The following is a 13286-nucleotide window of genomic DNA, read 5'->3' as shown; positions in this document are numbered from 1 at the left end:
CACACACACACACACACACACACACACACACACACACACACACACACACACACACACACACACACACACACACACACACACACACACACAGAGTTTTATAAGTATAGACATTAATATGAAGTACAGAATTTGGTACGCTAAGGATCAACACTGAGTCTTACATTTTCTCAATTTACCCCATATCTGGATTCAGAGCTTTCATATATATCGGTCAGACAAGCAAAAGAACTATAGATGAAATTTAACATACATAAATATAAATATGAGAAAAAATAAACGATACTGCATGAAAGATATTCAATGATCCTCAATGGGCACAGAAGAACAATAATTCAAAAACAACAATTCAGATACAATTCCAACGAAGTGGCTGTGGAATTTAATTTCAGTTAATTAAATCATCTGGAATTTAAGTTAATCTCAGTTTGGTGGTGGCCATCAAACTGCTGGATTTTGCTGCAAGACTATTCAGCATCTCTATTGTCTATCAGAGGAAATTTACCATACTTAATCAGCTCAAGGTTCTTCTCACCAATCAATTCACACCCTTGTTATCAAAGCCAACGCAAGGACTGTGGTAACAAATTCCTGACATCACATCAAAGGAATCTTTCTCTAACCCATCTCCCCTCCTCCTCCACAGGCATCTTCCAACCCCCAATACAAGTTGTTTCCATATATTTTCGTAATAGGATAGGCAGAATACTGAATAGATAAGCTTATTTATATGAACATAAAAATGAGACCCCAATTTGGCAAAGTTACAACACAAAACGACATGGTATGATAAACACAACTAACCAATTTCATGACCAATTGATCCGTTCGAAGCTCTGGTGTTGTGGAAGTTAAAAAAAAAGATTTTCCTTTACAAAATGGATCCAGCTGAAACTAAGCCAAGCTTTAACCTTCTCCTATTAAATTACAAAGTCAGTGAAATGCACTAACCTTTGCTTTCAGTACATTAACAAAGCTAACAAACTGTTGATGTTCCCTTTCCAATAACATAAGCAAGATAACAAGCACAGCTTCATGAATGGCTCCTCTATAATAAACGTTTAGAGAAGAATTCAGACTCTTGGCACTAACCCTTGTTCTATAAGATTATAATGTGCGTCATAAGTAGAAAAAAACAAAATGCTTGTTCTGCAGAAATATAGCATTCTCATATAACCATATATGGCTAACCCTTCCTCTGTCAGGAGAACCTGTCAATCTTAAGAAGCTGTCAATCTTAAGAAGCAAGAGGCTGTGCTGTGATCTGTAGATAAAGTATTGCTGAATCGTTGGTTATTGGAGTATATATATGTAATCAGATCACTGCCCCTTTGTGTGGGGATGAGAACTCTGTACAGTCTGTAATCTGCATACCGTAAAGAGTTTTACCACACCCGCCTGGCAAAATAAAGGTTGTACTGCTTGATCACTGATTTTAGTTGTGTTTATGTCTGTTTAAGAATACTGAACCACAACAGTGTCCTTCACCATCATTTGATCTAAATTCTAGAAAACCTATCAAGGGGCACTGTAACAATTCAGTAAGGTGTTATCAAAGGCAACCACAGAGAGAGAAACGCTACCTTTGTCAGTGATGTCTACATCTACAGAAGAAAACAATTACAAAGAGCATCAATTATAAAAACCTTTCCTATGTTTAAATACCCAGCCAGTTTTGTCTTTGTAAATCGAGCACTGGGAGCAAAGATCACAATCACACACTCCTTACTGATCAGGTCAACCCTTTCTAATCCATTGTTGTAGTATATCAAAATAAGTGATATTTACCGAGACTGAAATTGGTGAACTGGCTTTCGCACCATCGTTATCAACCCCAGGGGCTTTGGTTGCGTTGGCAGCAATCCCATCCTGGGTGGTTTCATGTGATTCTTGATCTGCCATCTCAAAGTTCTCTGATGTAAACAAAAGCACAATAATAAGCATTGAGTCCCAAAATAAAATGCATGTTATCTATAACTTGAATTTACCTAGCACATATAACAGATAAACGTCTCAATACGTTCACAGATGTATAATCAGGAAAATCAGTATTAGGAGTAGACGGATTGATCAAAAGCTTGATCATTGACTAGGACTTTAAGGAAGGTCATAAATGAAGACAAAGTGTAGAAACAGTGCCAGACCTTGAAAAACTTAACTTTCAAACAAATCCTAGGGAAGTCTGCAATTTCATTCATCTGCATTTGAAATGCTACCTTGGGTTGGATATTTTTCCCATGCGATGGCCTGACCACGCACTTCGGCGGTTCATCTGAACAATGTTGCTATTGTTGACCCAGTTCCCTAAAGAATGAGGATATCTCCGATGCCCTGGTCTGGAACACCTCATCCTGGGTGCAGATGCGACGTGGATAGAGGAATTGGGAGTTAGGGATAGAATCCTTACAGGAAGCAGGGTGGGAAGAAGTGTAGTCCAGATAGCTGTGGAAGCCAGTGGGTTTGTAGCAGATGTCGGTCAGTAGTCTGTAGCCTGTAATGGAGATGGTGAGCTCTAGAAACGGTAGGGAGATGTCGGAAATGGTCCGGGTGAATTTGAGTGCCGGGTGGAAATTAGTGGTGAAATGGATGAAGTCAGTGAGTTCTGCATGGGTGCAGGAGGTAGCACCAATGCAGTCATCAATGTAGCGGAGGTAGTTTGGAGATGGTGCCACGGTATGCCTCGAATAGGGATTGTTCGATGTACCCTACAAAGAGGCAGGCATAGTTGGGGCCCATGCGCGTGCCCATAGCTCCGCCTTGGATTTGGAGGAAATGGGAGGAGTCAAAGAAAAATTTGTTGAGGGTAAGGACCAGCTCCGCTAGGTGGAGGAAAGCATTAGTAGATGGAGATTGGTTGGTTCTGCGGTCGAGGAAGAAACGGAGGGCTTTAAGACGCTCCTGGTGGGGGATGGAGGTGTAGAGTGACTGGACATCCATAGTGAAGATGAGGGAGAGGGGCCTGGAAAACTGAAGTCATGAAGGAGCCAAAGAGCTTGTGAGGTGTCTTGGACATCGGTGGGGAGGGATTTGACCAAGGGGGATAGGATGGAGTCGAGGTATGTGGAAATATGTTTGGTGAGACATGAACAAGCAGAAACGATGGGTCTGCCAGGAGAATCAGGTTTTTTGGTTTTGGGGAGAAGATAAAATCGGGCCATGCGGTGCTGGGGAACGATGAGGTTGGAGGCTTGGGAGGGCAGGGAGCCGGAAGCGATGCAGCCAGTGATGGTGCTTGAGATAATGGCCTGGTGCTCGTCTGTGGGGTCATGGTCCAAGGATAAGTAGGAGGAGGTGTCTGAGAGTTGGTGTCTAGCCACAGATGTCAGTGCGCCATACTACCACGGCAACTCCCTTGTCGGCAGGTTTGATCACCCAGTCGGGGTTGTTGCAGAGTGAGCGGAGGGCTGTACGTTCAGGGGGGGAGAGGTTAAAGTGAGTAAGGGTAATGGAAAAGTTGAGGCGGCTGATGTCCCGCCGGCAGTTCATAGATTGCAAATCTGCAGATTTGTTTCAAAATAAATTCAATTTAATTATTTTAGGGTTAATATACTAGATTTATCTCAATAAGTACATAATGTAGCTTTATTTGGCACCGTAACTTGGTTAAAATATTCATTGATATAATAGGGTTTCTTTGCTGTCTTTTGAAAATTCATTAATCTCACTAGCCACTCATTGATGATAATTCTGCCGGATGCCTCGACTACCTTTGAGAAGTAATTTCAATATTAACAAATGTCAAAGAAAGGGGGAATAACTGGCGCATAAATTGCTGAACCTTCACTGCAGCTTTTTCTCTGCTCACAACTGCAAAATCTAGCCCATGACATTAGAGGAAATCTTCCTTTATTTAACCAAAAGCACAAAATTAGCTCTTCCTGTTCACTTTGGTGTGTTTATCTTGCTATCATTTTATTGTATTTACTATCTGCACATTTCATATTCAAATCACTATCATTAAAGAAAGGTTTACCTGAATTCTTTATGGAATTTTTTGGTGATTGTCCTATACTTTTGGCTTTCCTAAGTTAAACATGTACTCAATATGATCTTTATTGAATCATCTATATCACCAAAACTCTCATCTTGTTTGTTTGTCCAGTTAGTTTTTGTGCAACACACACACACACACACACACACACACACACACACACACACACACACACACACACATAAAGTACACGATAGCACTACAATATTTGGCCCACCTTACTCACCATTGTCCTACGATGTAAATTAAAGAAGTTTCGTCAGATTGATGGGAAATTTTACAAGTTATTAACGTTTAAAACTTAAAAAATAAAAATAAAACAGCGCCCCCACTTGCCCTGCCCCCACTTGTATTCTTTACTTGACAGGCGTCACAAAGGACACCTCACGGGTCCTCAGCGCGGCCTTAGCACAATTTCAGACCACCATCTTTTTTTCCCGTCACAACGGCGACCCGACTGTTCCACAAGTAAGTTTCCTCCTATTTTAATATTAATTTCTGCCCCCCCCCCCCCGGGCCCTGGGCTGAGGTCGGAGCAGGTACTGGGACCGAGGCGGGGAGAGGTAGTGGTGGAATCCTACGTTGGGGAACGGGTTGCGTAGGGGGACCAGGCATCCGGTGGGGGCTATGGGTGAGTGGTATAATATATTTTGTTGGGAGAATGGGTTGTGTTGAGGGACCAGGCCTCCCGTCTGAGAGGGACACAATGGGTCCCACTTGGTCTAGTATATATATACAGTAAATTACTAAAACTCTCACCTTTGTGAGCGTGCTTTTCATTTAAATTTGTTTATTTATATAGCACATTTTTAGTCAACTTGCATTGACCCCAAAGTGCTTCACATAATTACATCCACACACACAGGCAAAGGTGGGTGAAGTGTCTTGCCCAAGGACACAACGACAGTATGCACTCCAAGCGGGATTCGAACCAGCTACCTTCCGGTTGCCAGCCGAATACTTAGCCCATTGTGCCATCTGTCGTGTTGTGACCTGAACTACGCCAAAACGGCACACAATAGCACCATTTTTGCTCCACCTTATACTCACCATTGACCTGTGGTGTAGTGTATCAAGTTTCATTCAGATTGATGTTATATTTTAAAAGTTATTTAAATTTTCACATTTACAAATCCCCAATTTGAGAAAAATGTCTTCTCTCTGCACTGGCACTTACAGCTATGACATCACAATGGGATTGTAGCCCCGCTCGTTACAATGTTGCTATCCTAGGACACTGAGTCCTGCCAGCCCAAGCAAGTGTAATTGCATTTTTTTTAAAGTTTAAAATGAGGGAGGGTGAAGGGGAAATGAGCAGCCCCTGCGCAGTTGGGGGCTATGGGTGAGTGGTAGAATATTGCGTTGGGGTACGGTTGCATTGAGTGAACGGGTGAGTAGTGGATTATTGCATTGGGGAATGGGTTGCATTTGGGGACCATGCCTTCCGTGGGGGATATGGGTGAGTGGTCGAATATTGCGTTGGGGGAACGGGTTGCGTTGGCGGACCAGGCCTCCTGTGTGACAGGGACCCAATTGGTACCACTTGGTCTATAACTAAAACTAGACCAAGATAACTCTCATCTTGTTAGTTTGCTTGCATGCGCGTGAGATCGCAAAACTACACCAAAACGGTACACGATAGCGTTACAATTTTTGGCCCAACTTACTCACCATTGTCCTGTGATGTAAATCAAACAAGTTTGGTTCAGATTGATGGTATATTTTATGTTATTGACATTTAAAACTTTACAAAAATCACTTTTCAAACCACTTTTCCACTTGCCCTGCTCGTCAGCCGCGTTCGACGTCACAATGACGTCATAATGGGATCCCGAATCTCATTTACATAAAAAATTGTGATATTTTCAGGACTGGACGAGGGATGGTCAAAATTATAAACAATGATCTCCTTACCTTTTTTTATTTTTTTAATTTTTTTTATTTTTTATTTTTTTTTATGTCTTATTCTCTTTTTTCTATTTTCTTTTTCTCAACTTTCTTCACTCATTCGTCTTTTTTCTTTTTCTTCACACACTATATATCTCACGCCTTTCTATCCTTTACTATCTAATTTATTTTTCTTATTCTAATCTTTCAATATAACAAAAAAAATAAGAAGCTGTACATAAAATATATTATGAAAATATATATTAGGCACTTTGGTGCCATATGATTGTACTTCTAATAAAATAAAATATTAAAAAAAAATAAAATTGTGATTTTCAAAAAAAGACCGTTTCAATCAAATTAACAGCTAACATTGTGTTTAGGTTATTTTAAAGTAAAAACGCGATTTTCATTGAGAATTTTACTTTAAAAAACGCATCTTGATTTTCATTGTGTGTGTGGGGCGGACGGGAGATAGGAGAGAGCTTTCATTAAAAAAAACATTGCGATTTTCATTGTGGGGGGTGCGATGGGGGGAGGTGAGGAGAGGGGGAGCAGGGGGATAGATTGAAGGGAGGGGGGTAGGGAGGGAGAGGGAGGAGGTGAGGAGGGGGAATGACAATAGACAATAGGTGCAGGTGTAGACCATTCGGCCCTTCGAGCCCGCACCAGAGGAGGGGGGGATAGAGGGAGAGGAGGGGGGGAGGTAAGAAGTGGGGGATAGAGGGAGAGGAGGGCAGTGGGGGAAATGAGGAGGGAGAGTGGGGGGTTGGGATAGGGAGAGGTGAGGAGTTAGTCAGCTCTCCTTTTCTTATTACAAAGGGTATATGGCCTTTGTTTATTCTAACACAGTAGGACCACAAAGTTTTTCATTGTACCTCAGTACACATGACAATAAACTAAACTGAACTAAACTTCAATGCTGGGGCCATTCACCCACACATATCTATTATTAGATGCTCAGATGGCTCCATGTACATTTTTTGCAGTAAAAACAAAGCAGACAGCATTCCAAATCGTGACCTAATTGTACTATAGATGTTTAATAGAGCTTCTTTATCTTTAATCTAATTTTGGCATAAATTAACTCAAACGTATTTCATTTTACTTGCTTTCGCTCTCTACTTTTGTCATTTTAAAAATAGTTTAACATAAGAAATTAGGAGCAAGACCTTCAAATTAGGACCCTCAAATTTGCTGCACCACTCTGCCAATAAGAATTAACCATGTTGGTGGGTTATGAAGCATGGTTACGAAGCCCGACTGGTTACAGATAGTGTATGCCTTTCCCGAATAACTCATGATTTGGAGTATTGTGTTCAGTTTTAGTTATTCTGCTATAAGAATGATGACATTAAGGTGGAAGGAATGCAGAGGAGAATTATCAGGGGGAAGGTGGTTGCCGGAGGTTGTAGGTAGTGAAAGGTCTTACCTTCCAATACCTGCAACCTCCGGCAACCACCTGCAACCTCCGGCAACCACCTTCAACTAGCATCGCAACCGGCTTCGACTAAAAAATCACCGATTTTAAAAACGGCAACCTATTTTTAGTCACGGCCTATTTTGAATTTTTTGAAATAATCGCCGGAACATAGAAGAAGCGGAAACCACTTTCGACCATTAGGGAGACTGACAACGCACAGAAACCTTGGGTGGGGCGCAAAGTCTGCAGAGGTTTCCGCTACCTGCAACCTCCGGCAACCACCTTCAACTAGCATCACAACCGGCTTCGACTAAAAAATTACCGATTTTTAAAACGGCAACCTATTTTTAGTCACGGCCGGTTTTGAATTTTTTGAAATGATCGCCGGAACATAGAAGCGGAAACCACTTTCGACCACTAGGGAGACTGACAAAAACCTCCGGGAACTGCATGGAAACCTTGGGTGGGGCGTAAAGTCTCCAGAGGTTTCCGGTCAGGTTTCCTAAGTGGGACAGGGGCATTAGGGGTGATCTTATAAAGGGGTATAACATCATGAGTGGAATTGATAGGCTAAATACAGAGTGTCTTTTTTACCTAGCGTATTGGATTCAAGAACTAAGTTTTAAGGTGAGAGGAGCAAGATTTAATAGGAATCTGAGGGGCAACTTTGTTTACTCACTGGGTGGTGGGTATATCAAACGAGTTGCCAGAAAAGGTAGGTGAGGCAGGTACTATAACAGCATTTAAAAAAACATTTGGACAGATATGGATAGGAAAGGTTTGCAGGAATATGGAGCAAGCAATGGCTTAGGCATACCAGCTTAGATGGGGCATTTTGGTCAGCATGGATGAGTTGGGCCAAAGGACCTATTTCTGTGCTATGTGACTCTATGCAGGGCTGTCAACATTGGGTGAGAGTTGGGAGTGAGAAATTGCGAGAGACCACGCCCGAGGGAGTATAGCGACCGGGGGTGGGGGGGGGAGAGTGTCCCCCTCCCAATGGTACGGAACATTTGCATTTTTCAGCTTGAAATTGTGTAATATGGTGCATACTGTAGCGAGTCTTTTAACTTACACTTGAATGCAATATATATGCTTTAAATTGGATTGGAGCGTTTTTGAAAGGGGGGAGGCTGTGCGATCACTGATCACTGGCCTTGGGGGTACCCAGTGAGGGAGTGGAGCAACCGAGTGGGGAGAGAGTGTGCAAGAAGGGTGTCCCCTCCCAGGGTAGGAACTTTTTGAAATTTGATGTATTAAAATCATGTTTTAGTGCACTGTAGAAGTATGATTTAAATGTTTTTTGTATGAAGTATTTTTAAGAGGTAACTTTTTAAGGGGTAACTTTATCGACACAAAGGGTGATGGGTGTATGGAACAAGCAGCCAGAGGAGGTAGTTGAGGCAGGGACCATCCCAACATTTAAGAAAAAGTTAGACTGATACATGGATAGGACAGGTTTGGAGGTATGGACCAAAAGCAGGTGGCGTAGCTGGGACATGTTGGCGGGTGTGGGCAAGTTGCACCGAAGGGCCTGTTTTCACACTGTATCACTCTATGACTACATTATACCTCCACCATGCATGAATGCTTCAAAATCAAGTGGTCTAGTTTTATTGCCATATACTCACGCATAGAAACATAGAAAATAGGTGCAGGAATAGGCCATCAGCCCTTCGAGCCAGCACTGCCATTCAATATGATCATGGCTATTCATCTAAAATCAGTACCTCTTTCCTGTTTTTTCCCCATATCCCTTGGTGTCGTTAGCCCCAAGAACTAAATGTAACTCTCTCTTGAAAACATCCAGTGAATTGGCCTGCACTGCCTTCTGTGGCAGAGAATTCCACAGATTCACAACTCTCTGCGTGAAGAATGTTTGTTCTCATCTCAGTCCTAACTGGCCCCCCCTTTATTCTTAAACTGTGACCCATGGTTCTGAGCACCCCCAACATCGGGAACATTTTTCCTGCAGTTACAGTAAGTGAAAATCTAGCAGGCAAGCAGGATGCTTTCACCAACCACCCCCATTTGAAGTCCACTATCTTCCACCGTATCTACCCAGTGCTTGGTACTTACTTCCAGCAGCCACTGGTTGTCCTCTAGGATGCACCGAGCCGCAGCCTGATCCATGCCGGTCACCTGGGCGAATTCGGCACAGAGACTCTGACGGCAGCGGCGCAACGCTTTGACGCCTCCGACGGCCCGGGACTCTTGCACTGAGACTGCTCCATGGCCGGAGCTGCAGTGAGCGACTCGCCAGCCCTGAAAACACTCTCCAGCCCCGCTCCCCGTCCGCATCTGTCCCCGCCGCTGCTTCCGCTTCCAACACCCGCAGCCCATGCAGTTGATATGAGTTTTGAAATTTTCGTTGATCACAGAATTTCTCACAACAGAGCGAGAGAAATTTGTGATCAGCGTGAGAATTTGGTGAAATGCGTGATTCTCACGCTCAATGCATGGGAGTTGGCAGCCCTGCCTCTCTATCCCCCTCTCCCCTCTCTCTCTCTCTCCCACCTCTCTCCCCCCCCCCACCTCACTCGCATCCTCTCCGCTCCCCCTTCCGCTCTCTCCCCCCTCCACTCTCCCCCCCTCGACTCCCTTCTCTCCTTCTCTCCTCCCCCCTCATCTCTTCCCCCTCTCCTCCCACTCACTCTCCCCTCCGCCCTCGCTTTTCCCCTAATCTCGCCCCCCCTCTCTCCTCTCCCCCCCTCTCTCTCTCTCCCTCTATCTCTCTTCCCTCTCTCCCTCCCACCTCCCTCGTCCCCTCCCCCCTCTCTCCCTTCTCTTTGCCCTAACTCTCTCTCCCCTCTAACTCTCTCCCCCCTCCCTCTTTCTTCTCTCTCCCCTCTCTATCTCTCCCTCTTTACACTCTCCCCTCTCTGTCTCTCCTCTTCCCCCCCATTCTCTCCTCCCTCTCCCCCCTCTCTCTCCCCACCTCTCCCTCTTCTCTCTCTCCATTCACGCCCCCTCTGTCTCTCCCCTCTCTCTCCTCTCACCCCCCTCTCTCTCCCCCCCCACTGTCTCCCTGTCTCCTTCCCCTCTCTCTCTCTCCACCTCCCTTTGAGAGTCTGTCCCTTCGGCACAGAGACTCCCACGGCAGTGGCGCAACGCTTCCGACGGCTCCGCGGCCCGGGACACTCGCACTGTCCGGAGTGCTCCATGGCCAGAGCTGCAGCGAGCGAGTCTCAGCGCCGCAAACACTCGACAGCGCCGCAAACCCTCGCAAGTCCCGGATCCCCGCATCTGTTTCCGCCGCTGGTTCTGCTCCCATCCCTCCCGCAGCCCCTGCTCTCCAACACCCGCGGACCATGCAGTTTATCCGAGTTTTGAAATTTTCGTTGATCACAAAATTTCTCACCACTGAGCGTGAGAAATTTCTGATGAGAGTGAAGGCGTGAGAGTTTGCTTGAGGGCGTGAGTCTCACGCTCAAAGCGTGAGAGTTGGCAGACCTGCTCTATGACTCAGCTTAATACAATTATTATTTCAAGACTTTAAATTTTACATTTTAGTTTCAAATATTTTCACTACTATTGATGTTAGGCTAAGATTGATGGTTTCTATTTTCTTTCTCCTGCATCTTTTAAAATAATTAGGTCATATTTGCTACTCTCCAATCAGTGGGACGAATTTCAAAATCTTTAGAACTTCAGAAGGTGGTAAACCCCATCTCAAAAGTCATCTGTTTCAAAACTCAAGGATAGAGAATCTTCAGATTTTTAAATTCCACAATTGTTAAAGCACTATTTTTCACTTAGTTCCTTCAATTCTTTCTTCCTATAGATGATTCACTAATATATCTGACAGGTTGTATCTTATTCCGTGAAGAGATGTAAAGTAATTATTTCTATTCCTTTGGCAATATTTATTCCGCATTATAAATTCTCGTCACTGTCTTGGTCCTAATTTTGTCCTCATTTATCCTTTTCCTTTTTATATATTTGTAAAAACTCCAACAGTCTTAATGATTTTCATTAGTCTACTTTTATATTATATCTTGCCTTTCTTTATCAATTTCTTGATCTTCCTTTGTTGAGATCTAAAATGCCCACAATCCCGAGGCTTACTATATCTGTCCACTTTATATGCCTTTTCGTTGGATTTAACACTTAATTTCTTAACTTTTTTCTTTGGGATTTTGTAACTTAAAGGATCTTTAAAACAATTTATTTCTTAAATGCCAACTAATGTCAATCTACCGTCACGCCTTTCAATGGAGTCTCCAAATCAATCACAATCCATTCTCCACTCATCTAGTGATGAACATCATCACTTTCATAGAAACATAGAAATTAGGTGCAGGAGTAGGCCATTCGGCCCTTCGAGCCTGCACCGCCATTCAATATGATCATGGCTGATCATCCAACTCAGTATCCCGTACCTGCCTTCTCTCCATACCCTCTGATCCCCTTAGCCACAAGGGCCACATCTAACTCCCTCTTAAATATAGCCAATGAACTGGCCTCAACTACCCTCTGTGGCAGTAAAATTCTATAATGAATATTTCACTCTACACATTATGGTCAACCCAGAATAAGATTATCAATTAGCCAGTTCTTATTACATGAAACAAGGTCCAATTTTTTTTCTCCCAATTTGGTTCCTCGGAAAAATATCTTGCATACATCCCATTAACTCATCTTCAATATTATTACAACATACTTGATTTTTCAATAAATATATAGGTTGAAATATCCCATAATTATTGTGGTGTCTCACAAATGAAAACCTCCAGCATTCCTATTAAAGTGTGAATGATTTGACACGTGTAAAATTGCTTCATTCTTTTTATTTTAAAATAATTCTGTTTATCTTCCTTTCAATTTGAACCTTCTGTACTTCTTCCTCTTAACTGTGAGATACCAATTACTCATTATCAAAGATTGATTTTGCATCCAGCTCAACATTCAATGAAACAAACATCAGATGCCAGATCTATATTACAAAAAGAGTGAATTATTTCATTTGATGATTCTGCTATTTACATTTATGACTCCTTGACACAATTTTTCTTTACTGTTCACTTCACAATGACTTAAGTGCATGGTGTTAAAATCACAACAGTTTTGGTTTAACCTATCCTGCCATCCACTTTATCATTTGATCGCCCCTTGTTTTCCTTTTTTCTCTTCCCCTTCTTTTAATGGATTGCACCTATTTTTTTTAAAAAACGTAACTGATTCTGAATAAAGGTCACGGGCCCGAAGCGCTGTTTCTTTCTCTTAGATGCAGGGCGGCCACTAGTTTTAATTGTCATCCAAGCCTTCTCGAGGGATGCTGCCTATCCCTGAGTTACTCCAGCATTTTGTGCCCATCTTCAGTTTTAATTGTCAACTGGACTGTTATTAATTGCAGGGTGATCATGCAAGCAAAATAAAATCATCAAAGTGCTGCGGGGCAGCTCAGCGGGTCAGGCAGCATCTGTGGCCGGACAGTCCACAATTGTCACCTCCTTGCCGCAGCACAAGCAGCTTAGAGCCTGGACCCAAGCCCCTGGGCACAGGGACCAGAGCTCACCCGCATGCCGGGTGGATGAGGACCAGCGGGGAACTCGGGCAGGGTCGGGGAGGGTCGGGGCAGGGTCGGAGCCGCCTCTCCGCCACCGGCGACAGACGACGACGCCGCTGAGTTCAGTTCAGGCTGTATTAGCCGAACTTCCGGGACGCGCAGCCGCTCTACTCACCGGTTCCAGATGCTTTTGACCGGAAGAAGCCGTTTCTGCCGGCGCGCTCTCAACCAAACGTAGTCAAGCCCCGTGATTGACAGGCCCGCCAGCCATAGAGAACGCAGACAGTGGGCTACGCCTTTGGGATATTGACCAATGAACACTCGGCGCCCTGACAAACATGTTAGGTTGCCTTCAGGCGAACGCTGAAGCGGGAACTGCGCTTGCGCGACTGTGCAAAGAAATTCCTGGTTCAAATAACTCATGTGAGAAAATTATTTTCCCTCCAGAGTTTGAAGTAGGTTACAGTGGCACACCAAGA

General features: G+C 43.7%; 1 protein-coding gene across 2 annotated transcripts in view; it reads right to left on the bottom strand.

The window, feature by feature from the left end:
• The window catches only part of LOC116979017 (transmembrane protein 33-like), a 137424-nt gene extending 124379 nt beyond the window's left edge, over window positions 1-13045 (bottom strand). For both annotated transcript variants that reach the window (XM_033030396.1, XM_033030397.1), the window contains exons 1-2: window positions 12983-13045; window positions 1786-1910 (exon numbers count right to left, since the gene is read on the bottom strand). In XM_033030396.1, coding sequence (XP_032886287.1) covers window positions 1786-1899 — 114 coding nt within the window. In that variant the 5' untranslated portion in view covers window positions 1900-1910; window positions 12983-13045. The remainder of the gene's footprint in view (window positions 1-1785; window positions 1911-12982) is intronic.
• Window positions 13046-13286: the final 241 nt, after the last annotated feature.

This window comes from Amblyraja radiata, chromosome 12 (genome assembly GCF_010909765.2).
Source record: "Amblyraja radiata isolate CabotCenter1 chromosome 12, sAmbRad1.1.pri, whole genome shotgun sequence".
Classification (NCBI taxonomy): domain Eukaryota; kingdom Metazoa; phylum Chordata; class Chondrichthyes; order Rajiformes; family Rajidae; genus Amblyraja; species Amblyraja radiata.
This window is presented reverse-complemented; position numbering and strand designations above follow the sequence as displayed.